This window comes from Amia ocellicauda, chromosome 3, assembly GCF_036373705.1.
Source record: "Amia ocellicauda isolate fAmiCal2 chromosome 3, fAmiCal2.hap1, whole genome shotgun sequence".
Taxonomy (NCBI): Eukaryota; Metazoa; Chordata; class Actinopteri; order Amiiformes; family Amiidae; genus Amia; species Amia ocellicauda.
In genome coordinates, this window is record NC_089852.1 from 39,509,573 (window position 1) to 39,529,681 (window position 20,109).

Genomic DNA, 20,109 nt, shown 5'->3' on the forward strand with positions numbered 1-20,109 from the left:
TGGTTCTCCCCATTCACTTTCTTCATATTGAATTTTGTTCTCTATCACTTGTTTGCTTGTGGAGTTAAAACAGTGCATTATGTTCTTCAATCCTTTATGCTCTGGACTGGAAGATAAACGGGAATCCTAACCGAACCAAAAATCGCACATCAATAGTGCACCAGTTTAAAGGCATGGTAGAGCTGCTCACTCACAGCCCTTGAATTGTGTCTGACGAGCCTCTGGAGGTTGATCCCTTTAAGCCCGTCCTATTGAGCGCTGTAGGCGGGGTGTGCTCTGGAAACAGCGCACTCCCCACTTCCTACATCACGGTAGCTGCTGCTTGCTGACTACGGGACTGGCTTCCCTGCTGGTAATTTGTAACCAGCGCACACACACACAGGGTTGAACTGGAGCTACTATGCATTAGATGATCACAGAAGAGGAGCTTTGTTTATTGTGTGCTGTCCTGCAGAGTTGCTGCTTTGTTCAATGGGGGACCAGATTGCACCAAAGCGTGTCTGATACTGATAGCACTGCATTTTCCACACCAGCATGAAGTGAATGGGACCAGGATACCACTAGCAGAGTGCACTGAATGCAGTAAACTGGGAGAACAAGGAAACTTCAACGTTGTGATATAAAGCATGAGTGGAGGAGAGATTATCTGTCAAGGCTGGCTGCGAAAGTCCCCCCCCGAGAAAAAACTAAGAAGATATGTGAGTAATTACTGTGTATTTGTACTACTAGTTTCCCCCTCCATGCCCATTCGTGTTATTGCATGCGTGTGTTTGTTTCTCAACGATTGGTTTGCATTGCACATGATGTCAGTCAGTCAGTCAATCAATCAATCAATCAATCAATCAGGTATTGTTTTGCGTTGCGCCCTTCGCGTTGTAACCACTGAGTGACAAACACACAACAAGAATAATCAAATATTGATACTGATATGAAGTTTACTGCCTTTGCTTTCATTGCATACTATTGAGATTGCATTCAATTCATAAGAATGGCTTTTGTAGAGTAAGTAAGACGTCTCTTACTGATAGCTTTGATCATGACTGGGTCTTGGGCTTGGAGCTGTAGCAGGTGTCTCTTGAGTTACAACTGGGCTTGTTGGCTCTCTGCGGAAAAGTTGCGTTTGCTTTCATGTTGGTAGATGGACAGATGGACACCTCAACATCTGCAGTGTTTTGGTCCTTCTGATCCTAGTTGAAATAAATCCTTCTTTCTGTCCGTTGTACCCTGCTCATGTGTTTGAGTTGTAAGTAGGCTTGTAGACTATACATAATCAAAAAAATAGCCAAAGAAAATAGGTGGTGCGATATTAATTAAAGAGGCAGGGGGACGGATAATCAAATGATTTTTTTAGACAACTGGTACTGTTTTGTTACCAGTATGAGGCTGCTAGCTGGGTGTATTGCAATTATATTCAAGTTATCTATCCCTGCTCCCTTACAAATCAGTTTCACTAGAAGACCATTCAGCCTCTGGCAGGGAAAGATGCATCCTAATGCTTGTCCAGTCTGTTATAATGGAACCAACCCCTGAAGATCTGTGTCCAAGATGAGGTGTTGGGGAGGCAGGTTGCCAACTCCTGAAATCACCCTTTTATTGAACTGTCACAATATACAGGCATCAATTACTCATGAAGCCTCCAGATTTACTTTTACAACTTTTTTATGGTGCTTTTTATAATTTAGTTGATGAACTGCAGTTCACATACTTATGATTAATTTGTTAAATTGACTTGTGGTTGTTGTTTGATCATTGATAATGTGTGTAATTGTACAGTACTGTAACCTGAAATGCTAAAATGTACTAAATATTTGCTTCATACAACAGTAAAGGGTACAGTCAATGGAGGAGCAGTTTTGTGTATGCATTAAGTCTATGTAGGTGTGCAATTTTTGTAATGACTGTTTTGTGATATAGATTTTCTGCACATCATTTGTAAGGCCACAAAAAAGATTCAGGTTCTGAGTTTGAACCCAGGCCTCCCAAGTTGAAAAGTTTACATATTGTACTCTACCTCCTAGTCATTGTATAATCTGTTTAAGCTATTATAATTGAAAACCCTTCACTTTCCAAATGTAAGCCATTTATGTATTATCATCTTTTCATTTCATTTGCAAACAGCAGTCCTGATTAACTACCTTTTTTTGCACAAAACACAGGCTAGTCGGCAATGATTCACCAAATATCTCAAACTATTTTTACAAACTAAACTGGATTGTGTTCTCTCTGCATTCAGCAAAACTTGAAACCTCTTCAGAAGTGTGCATGGCTGATTACTTAAAATAACACTAATACATGATAATCCATGTCTCTGTTCCATCCCACCCTTTGAAATGCATGTACCGACAACAGAGTATTAACACATATATAACCACAGTTTAAGCCGGCCTTAATCCTCTGTCTTACATATAATTCTTCTGTTCTTTTGACAAATGCCAGGAAGGGAAGGGTTAACAACCGAGCTTACAGTTTGCATTCCCGTGTGAAAGCAACATATTCACGTTTCTTTTGCTGTGTCTTCCAGATGAATTGCAGTTACATGTGGAAAAAGTGCACAGACTGATTTATACAAACATAAGGCAATCTATCGGTTTACCATCAGGGTTTCTTAACCCTCAAATTACTTCAACATGGACAATGACAACTGACCACTTAGCAGTAACAGTAACTTTAAGATTATAATATAGATTAACAGCACAGTAATTATATATCGCCCTGATAAGAAAATGATAGATTATCAGAGATTTATGATTCAGAAAATATTACTGTTCTGTTTATATCATGTTTTGGTGAGGCAGTGGTTATTACTTTTAGGGAGTTTATTACCTGGTTTATGAACATGTATTACAATATAAATTAACATAGTTAAAATATTGGTAATACTTTAGATTGTGTGACCCAATTTAATATGAAATATACATTCAATTGATAATCAATTAACATTGAACTACATGATAATTAAAGTTCAATAGAATGATAATGTAATATCTATCTCGACCAAAAACAATGTAAATGTTAAAAAAAAACTGGCTCAGGTATCTAAAGTGGAGATATCAAAGATTGCCTGATTTGTTTCTTGTAACTTGCCATAATGGGTCTGATGGCTCCACTTTAGATGACTGAGCCATTTTTTTAACTTCCTTCACAGTTTAATGCTCTTGTTTGTTGGCACAGATAGATATTAGATAAATTATTATCTGATTATTAGCTGATTACCAGTTTAATATGTATTTCATATTAAATTGGTCCACATAATCTAAAGCAGTGGTTTTCAAACCGGTCCTGGAGTACCCCCTGCCCTGCTGGTTTTTGTTCCAACTGAGGTCTTAATTGCTTAATTGAATCCTTAATTGACCTAACAAAGCAAATATATCCAGGACCGGTTTGAAATCCCTGATCTAAAGCATTACCAAAATATTTTGGGAAACGATTATCCCATTTTTGTGAAATACAAAAATAATAAACTATTTGCTAAACCTAACTTGTAAAGCTGTTATTTTTTGAGAGACCCATTTTCCGTTATTCCTTTAAAAAGGGAGTTACAGTTTATGTTTGATTAATTTATTCCTTCTAATCCAAGTGCCCATGCATACATAAAGACATTTGTCAAGGTATATTCTATGGCCGCTTCTAAGGATGACAGCTTGTAACTGTATCGGTGTGACAGCATCTCCCGCTATATGTGTGATATCACCTATGAGCTCATCAGTGTTTCAGGCTCTAGATTATGAATGCCATAAAGAATCACAGCAGAAATACGCCCAATCCCATAACCAAACATTTAAATCGCTGGTCCCACTTGGTTTCTATAGGTTATGAATGATAACACATTAGTGATTGTATTAGTGCTGGATATCTAATGTACTCTATATTCTAATAATATAGGCTGTTAAATATGCATTCACTTGGGAGATGACACAAGTGGCAAGGGTTTCTGCAATGATACTCAAATCAACAATAGTGTGTTTCTCATCACTACACTACATGCAAAGCAGTAGTAAGAACCTTACAGTTCTTGATTCATGATTTTCACTGCCACAAAAACAACCGATTCTCTGCGCTGTCCTCAATATCAACAAATGTCTAAACAGTATGTCTTTCTGCTAACATATCCCCTCATATCAGCTTCCTTTTAGACAGCAGAACCTTTGAAATCTCACCATTTAACAGTTTTACTTAGAACTTTGTACTTCATGCAAAGTTTCACCTGTAAAATATTTATCAGATTCCAGCAGTTGTCATCAAACCCAGTTTTGCTTTCACTCTCTTCTGGTAAGAGGTTTCTTATTAGCACTCTGAACTAGATCCAACACTTTTGGAGGCCTGTCCAATTCTGATGCACTCTGAAACGAACTGCTCCAGTATTTTACAATTTGGCTTACATGACTTTTAAACCATGGGAGTTTTTTGTACATTCTTCTGTGAGGTGATATCGCAGATGTATCTGTGTTTCAGTGAGTAGTGCTCAGTTTCGGTGACTGTTTTATGCTCTTTCAGGGAGGTTGGGATTGGAAATGTGTAGGCATTGGATTCTTACAGTGTCCAAAGGGATATAACTGGTTATGGTTATTGCATTATTTTTCCATCTTCACAAAAGTCTTTCCCATGATCCTTTAATTAAGAATGAAAAGTCTTCAGTAAACAAATGCATGTGAAATAGAAGAACCTAAAAAGCAATATGGCAGCCTGCATGTCTGTATTTTTGTTTATGCTCATCACAGGGACTTTTAGACTGTGAGTGGCGTGTTCTTTTAAGCGGGGTTGACTTCTTTTTCTAACCTTCCCATACATATACAGATAATCATCCCCATTCAGTACTGCCATGCTTTCATACCCCACATGTGTGAACTTGTACTTTTATTGCCACGCTAAACCTGATCATTAAAAGCATATGTGCCAAGCTCTGATGAAGGATTGCCACTTCACTGTTACTAAAGCGTTGTGAACACATGGAAGGATGACCTTTTTAAATGAAATACTTGCTCTTGAGGTCTTAGTGCTGAAGTTTATCCAGAAGATTCTTTATTATTCTGTGGTGGATGGTGTCTGTATTGTCTATATACGACATTGAAACAACTACACCAAAATCATATTAACAAATGACATAGTATTATCAAATATGACCCCTTCCTAAATCTGGGCTTTTGTAAATTCAGCAGAATTGTGCAAACTCTCATCACCAGTGTTTGCTAGCTGCCACGTGCACTGGACAAAAACTATTGCTTTTGTTTTTGTTTTTTGTTTTACGGGAAGAGATGCAAATTCCAGTGATGCAACAAGACCACTCCCTTTTCAGTTTGCCTGTCACAGGTTAGTGCATCACTTCATTTGTTTACTGGTAACAGGGAGTTTGCATATTGGGAAAGCATGAATTCTATGATTAGTGATGTTGAAAATCAATTGCTCTCTTCTCGCAGAGAAAATGTTTATACAACTAGCCCTTTCAGCCAAGTCTGTAAAACCCCTCTATTTATTTATTTATTTGTCTATTGATTATGATTGATACATTTTTGCTGATTCTTACATGTATATCTTTTTAATGACAGAGGGTCAAATAATAGCATGGAGGGCACAGAAACAGTGGGCACTGCTCTTACTCCTGTTGTTCAGATCACCCATTTCCGTACTTTAACAATGGCATGCAAATTGCATGCAAATCCCATGCAAAGAAGGAGTTCCATGGCAATGGATGTTGAAACATGAAGCACTAGGTAATAACCTTAGCCTACATTAATTTCATAATTCATGCTTCTACTGTCTATTTTGACGTAGTTTATTTTTAATTACATGATCTGTGATTTACAACCTACTGATGCTGTACAGTGGTATATAGTGTAAAGTCTCTGTATTCAGCATGGCAATACGGCACACAAATCTATTCTGTAAAGGACTTAATTTTTCATTAATGAGAAGTTTATTCTTATACTTTTTCTTTCTTATTTTATTTTTCTTACGTCTAACTTTTCCAAAATTCCTTGGCACACATGTCCACGCCTGAAGGCACAACAATGTGCAACGGCACACTAGTTAGGGAAACCCCGTCATAGACTGGCATGTTTTTAAGAATAGCTAATTAAAAATCCCACGCGTATAGACCGTGGTATTTCTGTTAACTGTAATAGAGGATGGGCAAACAAATTAGTTGTTTTTCTCTCCTTGATGAGCATTATGTCTGCTAAACTGATTTCAGCGTAACTTTAATCCAAGTGTGGATAAACATCTTTTAAAAACAACCATGTTGTGCCTTCAAGAAGCCACAATGCCTAGGTGAAGTGCATTCCCAGAACAGAGTGCGTTGTGTCATCTGTTTGGCATACATAAGTGAATCATTTGTTTTGAAGTCTGCTCCTTTTGGTCCTCTCGAACCAAAATCAAAGGGCTGTCTGTGTCCTGAGCCCTGGAGATTAAGAGATGGCTGCGAAGGAGTGCGGGGGTTAAGTAAGTGGGAACGGTCTGACTTGTCTGTGTCGGACGCTTTCCAGCTTAGTCAGGGAAAAGACAAACAACTGATTAAGGCAACACATGTCTGTTTGTATTACATACCAGAGTTTAGTTAAGGTTATCCTTTTAGAAAACATTGATGTGATTAATATTAAAAAACGTCCGATCAGATGGATTATGAATTATTAAGACAACTTAAAGTGATTTAATGCCCCATTACCAATTGTTGGACTTGTAGCTTTGTCTCTCCTCTCACTCATGATGGCCTAATAATGCTGAGAAGGAGAGAGAGAAATAGCAGCTGGAGTACCAACACCAATGGTACTGCATTAAACGCCCACTCTTTTATTTTTTTTACTGTGCTACCTGACATCATTTCAGAAATATTTGGGTTTGCGTAAACTAGTACAACATTCCAGACGGATCATATCTGTGCAGAGATAGCCGCCTGTCTTTGCCACGGTGCCGTTTGAACACATAGGCTTGTGCTCGGTAAGTATGATGTCTCAGCTCTCTGAGGCAAGGAAAAACAAGCAGAGCCGCAGTGTCAGTGGCTGGGCTGTGTGTTGTTTTGCGAGGGTCTCTGGGACGGCCGTGCCCTGGGAGGTCACTGGCAGTTGAACACGCCTCTCAGTTCCTGCTCCGACAGACACAAGGCACACAAACACAGACCTTTTCCTTGTTTTTTTTGTGTGCGTTTTCAAGGATTCTGGCTTTTTGTTTTTTCTGCAGAACTGGGAACACTTCAGCAGTGTCTATATTGCAGTGGCAGCATCTGAAGGGACTAGGCAGTTGCTTTCCTCTAGTGAATGGTAATACATAATACACACTATGTATTTATATATAAACAAAAATGAGGAAAGAGCATTTTGATTCCTAATTGGCTTGCTATTGCGTCCTTTAATATGATAATTTTTGTTTCATTTGCAAGATCTTCACCTCAGCTAAGCTCTTAAGACGACTCCTGGTTGCTACTTTATAAAATAACTCCCATTTATGTTTTAATCAAATGTAAAGAAAGAAGAAAATGACATTTCCTCTCAACCCATTTACAGATCTACCCATGAAAGGAAGTTGTTCCTTGGCATTCATAATCACTCGGTTTCAGTTTAATAGCCTTTACGTAGCGAACCAAAGACACTTCACAAAATGATTTTAAAGAGTATGCCGAGGGAATCATACAGTACTTTAATTCCAGATATTTAAAGCAGTGAATAAGGTTTTGAATGAGCGTAATTTCATGTTCGGATTTATAAAGTTTGCGTCATAACAATTCCCAAAGCAATTTTGCACTGAATTGCATTTCGATTTTAATGTTTTAGTTACAATATCGTCGTCAGCTTTCACAAACTTTGTATCACTGTAGGAAGTGTCAGGAAGGTGTGGTACAGGCCCGTACATCTTGTGTTTAAGCAATATCTTCTGTGTAGTAGATAATGTTTGCAAAACACCAAGATTTCCACTAAATGACACCTACAGGAAATGATGAGAGACAAGACCCATGATATACAGAAAAAAAAAATGGTGGAATGACCAGCAAATGCAAAATTATACGTTCATTTCTTGTTTTCTTCGTATTATAATAAATTCTTGTCTCTCCCCAAATTAAATTAGATTCCATTCATTGTTTTCTTGTGATGTTGGATCACAATAATTTCACAAATCCTAAGCTGATTAATGAAAAAGAAAGTTTCAAGAAAGGAGACTCAAATGAACATTTGGGACTGTTTGTTGTATAAATCTTGTTTTCAAACTTGAACTGGTAGAAGTGCTTCTGCCTAAAGGATTGAATAGCACCCAAGCAGTGGGAGTGGGAAGGCTTGTCTTGGGTGGAAGCCAGGCTTCAGAAAACCGGGAATTGCTGTATGTGAACACCATGAGAATAGTTTTCACATTTGAAATGTGGTTACAAGCAGCCAACACTACTAACATACTCATTGTAACCTTTTAAAAGTGACAACCCAAAGAATATCATTTAAGCTGCATCTTTTGTTTTGTTAAACCCAACATACTGTGGAGTTTTCATGTATATGAAAAAAAACAACATTTGCATTTTATTATTTTTTGTCATTCTGTCATTGCTGTGACATGACATTTAAATTGGGCAATGTAAGCTGAGCTGGGAACCTTAATGAAAAGTTTGGAGAGCTTTATTAAAAAAAATAGTTGCTGTCATGCAGCTGATGATGGCATATTAGAAATGTCTGGCAAAGTCCCTCATTTGTAATCTGTACATTATGCAATATATTGTTTTAACAACACGTAATTTGTATGTTTCTGCCAAGTTCTTTGCCTGTTCCCGTCCTGTGTGAATACTGAACTCAAGATCATGCCTACAATCTTTATAAACCTACACAATTGGATAGGGAAAACATGTATTTGAGCTAGTGATGCTATTCTTATATTTTTTATTGTGCTTATTTATGCCATAGTCATAAATATGTTAAATTAACTAAATGCTGTATGCAGCTTCTTTTCTGGAAGGGACAGGAAATCATGAATCAGAAATTGCTTATGCAGAATGACAAGTGTAACATTTTCTGAGAGATGTCTTATTGCTAAACTGCCCCCCCCCCCCACCACACACACACACACACACACATACACACACACAACTGCACACCACATAAAAACAAAACAAAAGCTTTTCTTCTGTACTTTTTTGTATTCTGGAGTCAGTTTTTAACTATAAAAAGCAAATATCTTGGTGTGAAATGAGAGAGAATTTGAGCATCAGTTCCACGATTATTGCTGATCTGAAGAATGCAGCCGTATTTCTGATCATTTCACAACTCCCAAAACCTTATAAAGTGAACGAGGGACACAAGATCTGAAAACAAGAAATAACTGAGGGCTGCAATTATAGACTAATTTGTTGTTATTTAAAACAGTAGTTTATGTGGCCCCCCATCATAACAGGAAATGGGGGGAAGGTTTTGTCTACAGCACAACCTACAATAAAATAAATCACAAACTGACAATATTACACACATTTAAACGGCACCGCGATCAATAGTTCCCATTTTATACAGCAATTTTTAGAAAGGAATGTAATGTAATAAATTGTTCAGAGTAGTGAACTCTGTGCTGCTTTTAGAGTAATCAGCCTGCCTTAGTCTTCGCTCATATCATATCGCCCATTTTTAGAAACTCATTTTCAACAGCATGACATTAATTTAGACCTTAAGCATATATCACTGAGTCGTATTCAGGCCAAATTTGTTAAGTATGCTGGCTGGTTAGTAATAGAATAGCAGGTACAAATCTAATATAAAAAGTATGAGAAGCATTTAAGCATTAGGGAGGTATATCGTGTACGAAAGGAACGTGCCTTTTTTTGAAAAGAATTTATACAAAAAGTCAAAAGCTTTGGAAGAGAAAAGGACTTGGTCAGTTGAGTACAGTTATGTGTCTGAATCATGATCTAAAAATACATATATGCAGAAGTACCTTTTTTTTTTTTTAATCACAACCCCCCCCCCTGTATATACTAACCTTACACTCATGTGTCACAGGCTGTGAGGGCTCTTTTTAAATGAATGGAAATTAAAATCATATTAGGCACTCTGGCAGAACAATGAAGAGGACCTGAATGCCTCCCAGAGAACACAGCTTTCCTTCAGACATCAGTAGCCGCTGCTGTAAATGCCCTGTGCTTGGTACATACATGAGTGTGCCCATTGTGAGAGGGACCTTTACTTTCAGACAACCAGTGTGGTTCAGCGAATCCAGCTCCTTTAATTGGACCATTTTACTACCAAGCCTGAAAAGCACAATTATGAGCTTTTTCCATACATTGGAAACATGTAAAACAGAAGCAATTATTTAAAGATATGTAGAATTAAACATATTTACTGCCTAGTCCTTTAAATGCCCTTTCACAGCTGATTGTTTTCTTTTGATCTTTTATCCCTTAGTCAGCCGCAGTTTGCCGTAACAGGAATGAAAAGGCTAAGAATGTTTTTGTTTTGTTTTCTGTTGAAAACCCTTAACTTTGTCTTGTTTCACTGCCACTTGGAAATTATTGCTGTGCGTATTTTGGTGCCTGTAAAAGAGAGAGGGACTGTTTGTGTGTGTGTGTGTGAGAGAGAGAGGGAGGGAGGGCGGGAGATTGAACGTGAAGAGCAAATAGTAAACAGAAGGATTAGCGAATACGACAGCCAAAGCCAGGGAACAACACACCCACACCCCTACCTCCACACTGTGACTGCAGGCCAAAGACAAGTGTGTAATCGTGTATCTGGGAGTTTCCCAACAAATACCACACAGCAGATGACGACAGATGAAAAGATAGTTTGGTTGTTGTTGTTGTTGTTGTTGCTTTTTTCCAATCAGAGTGTTTCTGTTTCTTCTAAGAGACATGGTAGCATCATCTAAAGCCAGGAACCTTTCAGGATTGCCGGCCGGGATTAAATCTCTTTAATTGAAACAGGGAGAATATCTATTAACAAAAAAAGTGTTTTTAAAACATTTGATTGTTAGATAAACCCTGACCAGTGAAACCATTTAATAGCACCCTGTGAGCTACTCACAAGAGGTTTCACAAATAACACGCCTGCTGTCTCTGTATTTACCTAATAAGATGCCAATTCTGGTGTTGCAATACCAGGAAACGGTGATCAGAGGTTGCAGTGCAGATTGCGTTGTCCTAACTGTAGTCCGACAGAGCTATCTGCTTTGCAAATCATCACAATTTACGACAAATCTTTTTTTTATATATATTTCTTGAGAAACTGCCTTCTGACATCAGGACATATTGTCTTAGATCACTGGAAGTGCGTAGAATTATTACTAAATGCCTTATCCTCTGACACATTGCATTGAGCCAATTACAATCTAATCACAAACATTCTGCTTGACAGAGTTTCTAAGGAAGATAGTAAAGAGCTGTTTGCGCAGCAGTTGTGTTTGTCGTGCTTTTCATTTGCAGTTTAAACTTTCTTTTAAATGTTCTGTTTTAAATTAGTGAACGTGGGTAATAAAAATTAATGGTTAACTAAATGTTAACGGTGATTATTCAAAAACAACTGCTTGATACTATAATGGGTGTTTTTCACTTCTGTGTTTTTAATTTTGTATTTATTTGCTGTGGAAATATTAGACTTTCATGGACTATCAGTCATGCAGTACAGCTTTCACTTTGTCACTTGAAGTTATTCAATCATTTTTAATGATATTTTCCACCTCATAAGGTTTAAAGCGTGTGTGATGCCTTGTCTTGTGTTCATTTTTGTGTTTTTTTTTTTTCTTTCAGGTTATCAATAAAAACCAAATGGCATATGAATTTAATGAATGTTTATGAATTTAAAGACACGTGTCAGCTGGAGGAATCTAAGAGTTAGGCGCACTGTGAAACCAATGACAAAATGTTTTTATTTTCTACTTTTTTACAGTAATAAAGGAATAAAAAGATGCGCCATTGTAAAGAGAGACGTTTGCAGGAACTTCCTTTTGGCAAGAAAGCATGACTAAGATCAGATATGGGAGGATGAAGACTACCAGGCATGGCATCACAAAAGCCTACGTCGGGTTTGGCACAGCATTGTCTTTGTCTAATTCGATTGCGAACCTCTAACTCAGGGGTCATGCACTGCAGTGAGCTTCCACCAGGCTACTCTCCACGGCTTTGTTCCTTTATTAGCCCGGAGGATGTGGCAAAGTGTTTTGAGCCAGATGTCAATTTGACTAATCACTCTGTGCTCCAGACAGTATGCACAGACAGCCAGCTGAGCGGCAGACCCACGGCACATATCACATCAGGGACATTGTCTTCGTATTATTGTCTTTTCTTTGGCGTACATTTCTTCTGACTAAGGTTATGCATTCTTCTTTCTAAGGAGGAGGTTGTTGGTTTGAGGACAACGCCACCAGCAGATTTCCCTTTTTCAAAACAATACTTCAGCAACTTGTGGTATTTAGCATTTAATTGCCTAATACTAAACCCTTCCGGTGATGTAAGCACATGATTTTACACAATGATGCAAGCAGTCATGCATAGCTGCTTAATTTCTAGAACAACGGTTTCCTTCAGATCTAGATAGTTTTCTAGGATTTTATTCTACTGTTTATCAAACTTCAATTATTATAAAGGTACAAAGATACCTTTTTATCTCCGTACCTTTATAATATTTTACTTCAGATTTGCTGTTGTTTCTAGGTAATCATCTATCACATTTACTCTAGTTAAAAGCATCTCTGCCAATGAAAACACATTTATTAAAGCATTATATTACAATTTACAGGTATTCCTTGTGAGAGATGACCCATATGAATGTTTTTAGACATTTCATAAATAATCTTTGATGTTTTATCATATTAAGTTATGTGTAACATATGAATGACTACCATGCACAGGCCATTTGTTGAATATTGGTAGAACAAGGCTAAACTTTAATCAAATATACATTTAATTGAGTATCCACAGATTTGGTTTAATTGACTTGAGTTGTAATGTAACGAATACGACTCTGGTAATAGTTTTCAAATAAAAACACTCTCTATGTAAGCTGGTGGCAGTATTCCAGCCAGTGGAGCCCTGGAAGATCACATTTCTGTGACACCACACATCCTGGTTAGTGCAATCTGGAAGAACTTATACACTATAGCAACGTGTATACAATAACCGTTTTCCTTTAAGGCTTAAAAAATGTCCCCTGCTTGATCAATAAGCTAACACAAACTTAAGACTATCCTTGACCAAGGGCCTTCTCTCACCAGTATTTTGTTGTTGTTGTTGTTATGACATCACTGAATACATTGCAGTGACTCGAGCATTGTTCTTGTCTTCACTGTACAGGTTGATAGCCCTAATTCAGAGATTGATTCGATGTAATAAAGTTCACGTCAGTCCCCCCCCCCTCCGATTCCCCAGTGAGCTGTTAAACGCAATTAGTGAATTGGGTTGGGAGGTGACCTGCTATTACATAGGAATATTTTTATTAGAAGCGGCTGCAGTGAGATTTGTTATGTTGTTTTGGCAGCTGAGGGCTCCCCTGCAGATGATGTCACAGTGTGCAGAAGGCAGGCTTCAGTGACTGATGACTTTGTGCTTTAATCTTCTGGTTTCTGGACGTTTATTAGCAATAATTAAATTGTGTGTGTCTTATGAGTTCAAGTAATCCATAATATTCTAAAATGGTAAAACAGAGATTGAATAGTTTAGAAAAATGTGTCCCGGAAATAACTGATATTCAATGTCAGGGTGACAGAGTAAATATATGTTTTGAAGTGTGCATGTTGAATGTCTGTGTCCAATACACTGTACAGCTTTTTTTGGTTTCACCATTGTGATATATAATAATACTAATAATAATAACACACATTATCATGTTCTAACATTGACTGTTAACTTGTCATTTGGACTGTCTGCCCGCAAAATGACTTATGCTTGTTTTACTGACATGGCATGATAAAAACTAACAAAAAACATTAGTCAAGCATAAAAACACCGCAGCATGTCGGTGTTTGTGTGTCTGTGTGCGCTGGCTGTATTACTCTCAAGGCTTTATGCCATAACAGATAACAGAATGTCCCTTTCTGGTTATATACACAAAGCTAGTGAATAATGGCTAGCAAACTTAATAGCTTTGGAAACAGATAAAGGACTATTAAAACCAAAATCTGTTCAACATTGTATGATTTTACTAATACTTTTCCAATTACTTTTTTCCAATCTGGGAGTGGAAGTCTATCTACATCATGTTTATCAGATAAGTGATGTAAGAAAAGCCATAGTAAATGTTTTTTGATGTTGTTTGATGTCTGGTAGTTGCAGACATTTTAATCCTGCTGACTGACTACAAAGTCCATACCTTCTTCTTTTATTGAATAAAAAAGACGAATTCTCTGTCACAATGGTAGATAGTCGCAGTTGTGTGTAAGACGATGCAGTTGTCTTATTCGACCGCACATTTGCAAATTAAAGTTAAATTCCTGGGAGAGTGACGCGTGATCTATAGAACAGAGAAGTGGTATGGTGTGAGCCCCTCACCGAAATACATAGGGACAGACACCTGCCTTTCGGTTGAAACGCCCAGTACAGGTTTCTGATCTTATGAAAACAGAGTTCTGAGGACGTGATAGGTCACCTCAATGCTATCTGACTTGCTTGTGTGCTCTCACTGCCTGACAACCAAAAGACCTCTTGAATTACTAGAGAAACACTGCAATTTGTCTGCCTTCATTCATTGGAAAACTCTTTGTTTATCATACATAAAACACTAGGAAATCAGTCAATAAATAAGGAAGCAATGCTAAATATCATTACAGGTACTTTTGCTGGTGAAAGAAACCAGATGGTGGAAGCAGGAGAAATACGACAAAGACTTCTGATTGCAGATCAGGTTTTCTGATAGCGATACTGTCATGGGCGTATCTAGATGTGTGAGTAAAATGAATGTTTTTGTTTTTTTACAGAATTAGGCGTCTTCTGAACATCCTAAAATAAAAGTAGTAGATTTACAAAAAACATAATGTCGTGATTATGGAAACGGGCAAGTATAAATGCAATATCATTACTGCTTATTGTGTACAAGTATATCTGCCAGGTGTTTATGAACAAAAATGGTTGCATCTGTTTATGTCACTTGAATCATTATCCTTTTAGTTCTGGGATGAGAAATGTAGTTTGGCATCACAGAAACTGCCATTCAGTTTGGGGAAACAGGAAAGAACCTTTCACATACCTCAGTGTGATGAGGATCTATACAGGCGCCTTGATTGCTGTGGTTTATTTGTGTTTTGCTCCATGGGTATGAAATTCAAATGTATGCAAATCTGTTTTTTAGGTGCTGAGAACATCACCTTCCTCCAACAGAATAATAAATAAGATACTGTGATTTGGAGTAGGTTGTGAACTTTTGTAGTGTAATCAGTAAAAATTAAACAAACCACATTATTACTTAATGGCTTGATTTCAGGTAGGAAATGTAAGATTTTTAGTTGTCTGCCTTTGTTTTTGTTTTTGGCTGTGGTCTTTATCTTTAAATATCCTCTTTTGTGGGAGCTGTTCTTTCACTGGCCATAAATGCCATTGTGTGTGTGGGTGAATTGGAAGGCAGAAAACTGAAAAATGGAGGAGTCTTATCTGGATGTGTTTTTATTCACAGTTGAAAGCTTTCCAAACTCTCTGTTTTGACTATTTGGAAACCTGAGAAGTATAATGTAAGTTGCAGCTAGACTGTAATGCATCCATTAGATATGAAGTACAATTGTGGTATGTGTTCTTTTTAACTCCGCTAATGTGCAGAGATGTGTTTGATGGGGTTACCTAGGGTTGGGCTTCTAAATTGGGAACATTTCACACAAAGTGCAGTTTTGGTATTTACATGTATAATGGTTTCATTTTGCTGGCATTTTATACTTCGGCAATTTGTTGTAGTTTTTATTTTTGTTTTCATTCTAAAGCACTTCCTGAAAGACGTTTCTGTTCATTAAGGAATCCTTGTGTAATGGCCTGGTATTTAAAGTTCACAGCAGATTCCATATCAGATGTCTCTTTAAGGTCATGCACTGAGAACACCGTCAAATAGTTTCAAGCCTGACGCAGACATCTACGACACTAACATACACAGTGTAAACAAAGCAAAGATTTGATTTCTTACAGAATCATCTGTAATTCACACAATATATGTCATGTAAATAGATACATTTGAAGATTTGGGCAGGAGCTGAAAAATAAAGTATGGATTCTTTGTTGTGAAATTCTGACATTGCTAACGATAATTCCACATTAATAATGAATGTGAAAATGTCAATTTTAGATTGAACAGAGCAAATCAACAAGTCGTGTGTCCTCTTGGTAAATATCTAAGGTAAGACTCATCTTTCTTTTTAGGGCTAGAATTGCAATATCGAGCTTGAGATCAGGCTTTCATCGTTTGTCCTTTCAGAGTTATGAAGACACCCAGCCAAAATGTCATTTGTATTAAAATAGGAACCAGTGGGACTTACATTCACACCTTTTGATGGATAGGTATAAAGTTCTTAGATGGTGCGGTAAGTGTGCTTCAAATAGGTAGCCTGTGAAACACATGGTCACACCACTGATATTAATTCATTCATTGTGAACCAGAACGTGTTTGCAAGACTGAGCAATGGCTGTCCCAGCTAGTATAGTTGTATAGGGTATAGGGATTGACCCACTTATTTACTGAAAGAAACCAATGGTGCCCATCCTTTTTTAAAACATGATGACAAAACACAGTTCACTGCATCAATAAAACTGGTTGTCAATAGGAGCTTCCACACAGCCGCACAACCAAATGTCTCACTGGGACATTAACAGATAACTGAATGGCCTCTCTTACCAGCTACTTTAATGATAATAATTAGAAGAGAAAGAATGTGTTCAATATTCATATATATCCCTTCCAGTGTCTGGATTAAATGACAATTTTTGAATTATGTTGAAGTATCCTGTCTTTTAGAATAGTATGTTTATTTTAGGTAGTCTCAGTCTGAACTAAAAAAAGAATAGTCATGGTTACATATAATAACAGACTGTGAGATCGCAACAAAGAACTCTTTTCCTGATTCAATATTTGTTCCCTCCTGAACAACAAATAAAACTAAGATGAGGATAGTGTGTTCTCACTGAGAGGAGAAGTAATATAAAAGTAAGGATCCTTGTTCATTTTAATAAGTTTGATTTGACCAGTCTGTTGAGACACCATTCACACTGAGTAAGAAGTATCTGCAAGTCTTCAAATCCAGTCCTCAAAGGAGAGAGTTTCTGTTTTTTATTCTACCCAGGTTCTTAATTAGTTAACTAATTATTCACTTAAATTAGCTCATGTAATTCTGCTGATGATTTCGAGAGCTATAAAACCTCCTGGATTGTCGTCCTTGATGACTGGGTTTGAAGAATGCTGGTTCTCTGTGTGCGTCTGTGAAGAGTGAAACATTATCATACACAGTATTGGATTGACTGCGTGGTTCTCAGACTGGGGTCCTGCTCTCACTGTAAGCTTATATTTGTCTAGAATCTGAAGACATCTTGGAGACGTCGGTTCTATTTATAAACCAAAATGTTCTTAGGGCAGCGATACAATCTGAGTAAGTTTACATGTAAGGGTGGGCTTTCATTATACAAATATGCCATGGATACACTTTTCTTTTTTCTTTGATGGTTGTATAATTTGGTAGGGTTTTTTGTTTGCAGAAAGCCCTATAAATAAAGCAGTTGACAGCTGCCGATTTTTACACTATGAATGGGATCATGAAATGTAAATCGGCAAATCATAATTATAAACACATAATTTAATATGGTTAATGCACATGTGGTTAGCAAGTCATTTCTGCTGAAGTTGTCACTTAAATGTGTGTGACTAAAAATATACAGTTTAAACAAAACAGGAAACCCAATAGATGGCAAACCACTTCTATTTTTTAATCTGATTCCTCTTCTAACTATCTTCTGTAAAATAATACTTTAAATCAACAGATACAAATACTTTCTGTGTATAACAATATAAATGATATATATATTCCATTTAGCGGATGTTTTGCTGTTTTTCAGCATTCGTTGTAAATTTCAGTATGAACAGGCACTAACTCCCAAGGGTTAATTATAGGTATGTCAGGTTATTTTTATACTGTAGTATGTGATAGTTCCAGCCAGGTACGTGGTTTGCATCACTAATAATGCACGCCCTTGCTTTATGCAGCTGGTTTCATTACTTTAATGTGTGTACTTGCATGTAGCACGATAAGGTAAACAGTTATTATATCTATTAAGTGGTATTGCATTATATAGAGAAAGGTACATGTATAACCCTTTAGGCCTAAACAAATTCAAACTCTGATGGATTAAAATAAAGGCAAACACTAGGAAGGCATGGTATCTTTCTGAGCCTTTTACTCCTGTAGCTTTAGCTTTAGTTTAAAAGCTGTAAAAGTAATTTTTCTGCAAAGTAATGGATGTGCCTCCGCTTTAAATGTTTGCCTCACCTAACACTTAAAGGTGTAAAGAAAATACGTTAAAACCTTTGTTCATTGTTGCTTGTTTGGTTTATTTCATTGGAAGGATTATTCATTGATGTGCTAAATAAACAATCCATTCTGAATCTATTATTAAGATCTATTGATAACAGGCTTGACTAAGTTGATGGAAAAATGACAGCTTTGTGTCTTGAAATGAAAAACGCTGGGGTGTCAGTGTTTGGCGTGTAGGCCCAGACACCTGTCACTGTAAATATTGGCCCGACTCCAACCTGCGGTGGCGTGGAAGTGTGTGAGTAAGCTGCTAAACACAGCTGGAGCTCTGAGTTAGGAAAGACCCTGACCTGATACCAAGTGTAGTGTTGTTTTCCTGCTCTGATAAGGTAACTGTGTCAACACAGACAATATACTGATAATGCTGTGCTCATAATGTATGTGTGTATATATGTATTTTTTTGTTTATATATTCACTTAAATAAGCAGGGAACAAGCCTTAAATTAATTCAATCTGTTTTACAAAGAAATTACTATCTTTATTTTTGTCCCATTACATGGATTTACTGATTATCAGGTCTGTGTTGAACGTTTGTTATTCTCCTAAATAAGAAATGTCTTGTTTACAGCAGGTTTTCCATCATAATAGAGTTGTTTTCAGTGGAAACCGTTTTCATATGCCCACTTCAGTTCCATTTTGACTATACCCTTTCACACTGATGGGGAAGAAATAAGAATAGTTTATAATATACCGTTTTCCCCCTGCTATATAAAAATGTATTTGACTTTCAGATTGCTGAATGATGAGAGAGATTTGAGTTTGCTTGTAATCTGCTACCGTGCTTACTGTATACTTTTTATTAGCATGTAACCGGGTAACCTGCCCAGTGTAGTGCTTTGCTATCTCAGTGTTATATTTGATGATACTTCCAGCAGAAACTTCTAGTGTTCCTGGAATGTACTGCATCATGCGACTCTCTATTGATTACAACTGGATACTTTGTGCTGTAATGATCTGCAGTCGGTTTTCCAGTAGCACTTGGGTTATGGTTCTTACAGTAAACTGAGGGTGTAACCCAAGACTACTGCATCAGCTGGGACTCTTTTCTGAGGTTATTTATTAGCTGGAATATTGTTTCAATGATCAATTTTACGATAGCCTACTTACAGATTTTACATAAGAACAGTCTGCTAATAATTAAACTATTCAACAATACTACTGGTAACTAAAATGATATTAATGACATTTAAGTAAGTCATACATATTTCTTCCAAATAATACAATTCTATCAACCAGAACGGATATAATCATAAAATAATTGGCGTTTGAGAAAAATGTACATGTCTTTCAGCCCTCTCTGTCTAGTTTTCAGAATATTGGGGTTAAATTTAAAACATGTATTTATTATTATTCACATTAAATATGGATTCTGATTGGGGGGGGGGATTTAACTTGTGGCTGAAGATAGGAGGCAGATATTTATAGAGAAACTGTAAGCAAAGCTACTGAAACTAAGATGTGTTGTTTATATGAAAAAGTATGTAGTATTTGAAAATGTCTTCTCATCACATTTAGGCTAACCTTCAAAATCAGATAAAGGCACACCACCAGTTCAGAGACTCACCCCTCATGACTGAAGCTGGTCTGCTAATGAGCCAAGACACATCACCTCCATTTCTGGAATTAGAAGAGACGTATCAGGCTAATACGATTTCCACTCCAGGGTTTTTTGTAAC

The 20,109-nt window shown here is 37.1% G+C and overlaps 1 protein-coding gene across 1 annotated transcript in view; it reads left to right on the forward strand.

Annotated features, from left to right (window-relative positions):
• The first annotated feature begins 180 nt into the window (after nt 1-180).
• gab2 (GRB2-associated binding protein 2) overlaps nt 181-20,109 on the forward strand; it is a 51,049-nt gene continuing 31,120 nt past the window's right edge. Inside the window, exon 1 of the mRNA XM_066699389.1 lies at nt 181-698. Within this exon, the coding sequence (XP_066555486.1) occupies nt 627-698 (72 nt within the window). The 5' untranslated portion in view covers nt 181-626. The remainder of the gene's footprint in view (nt 699-20,109) is intronic.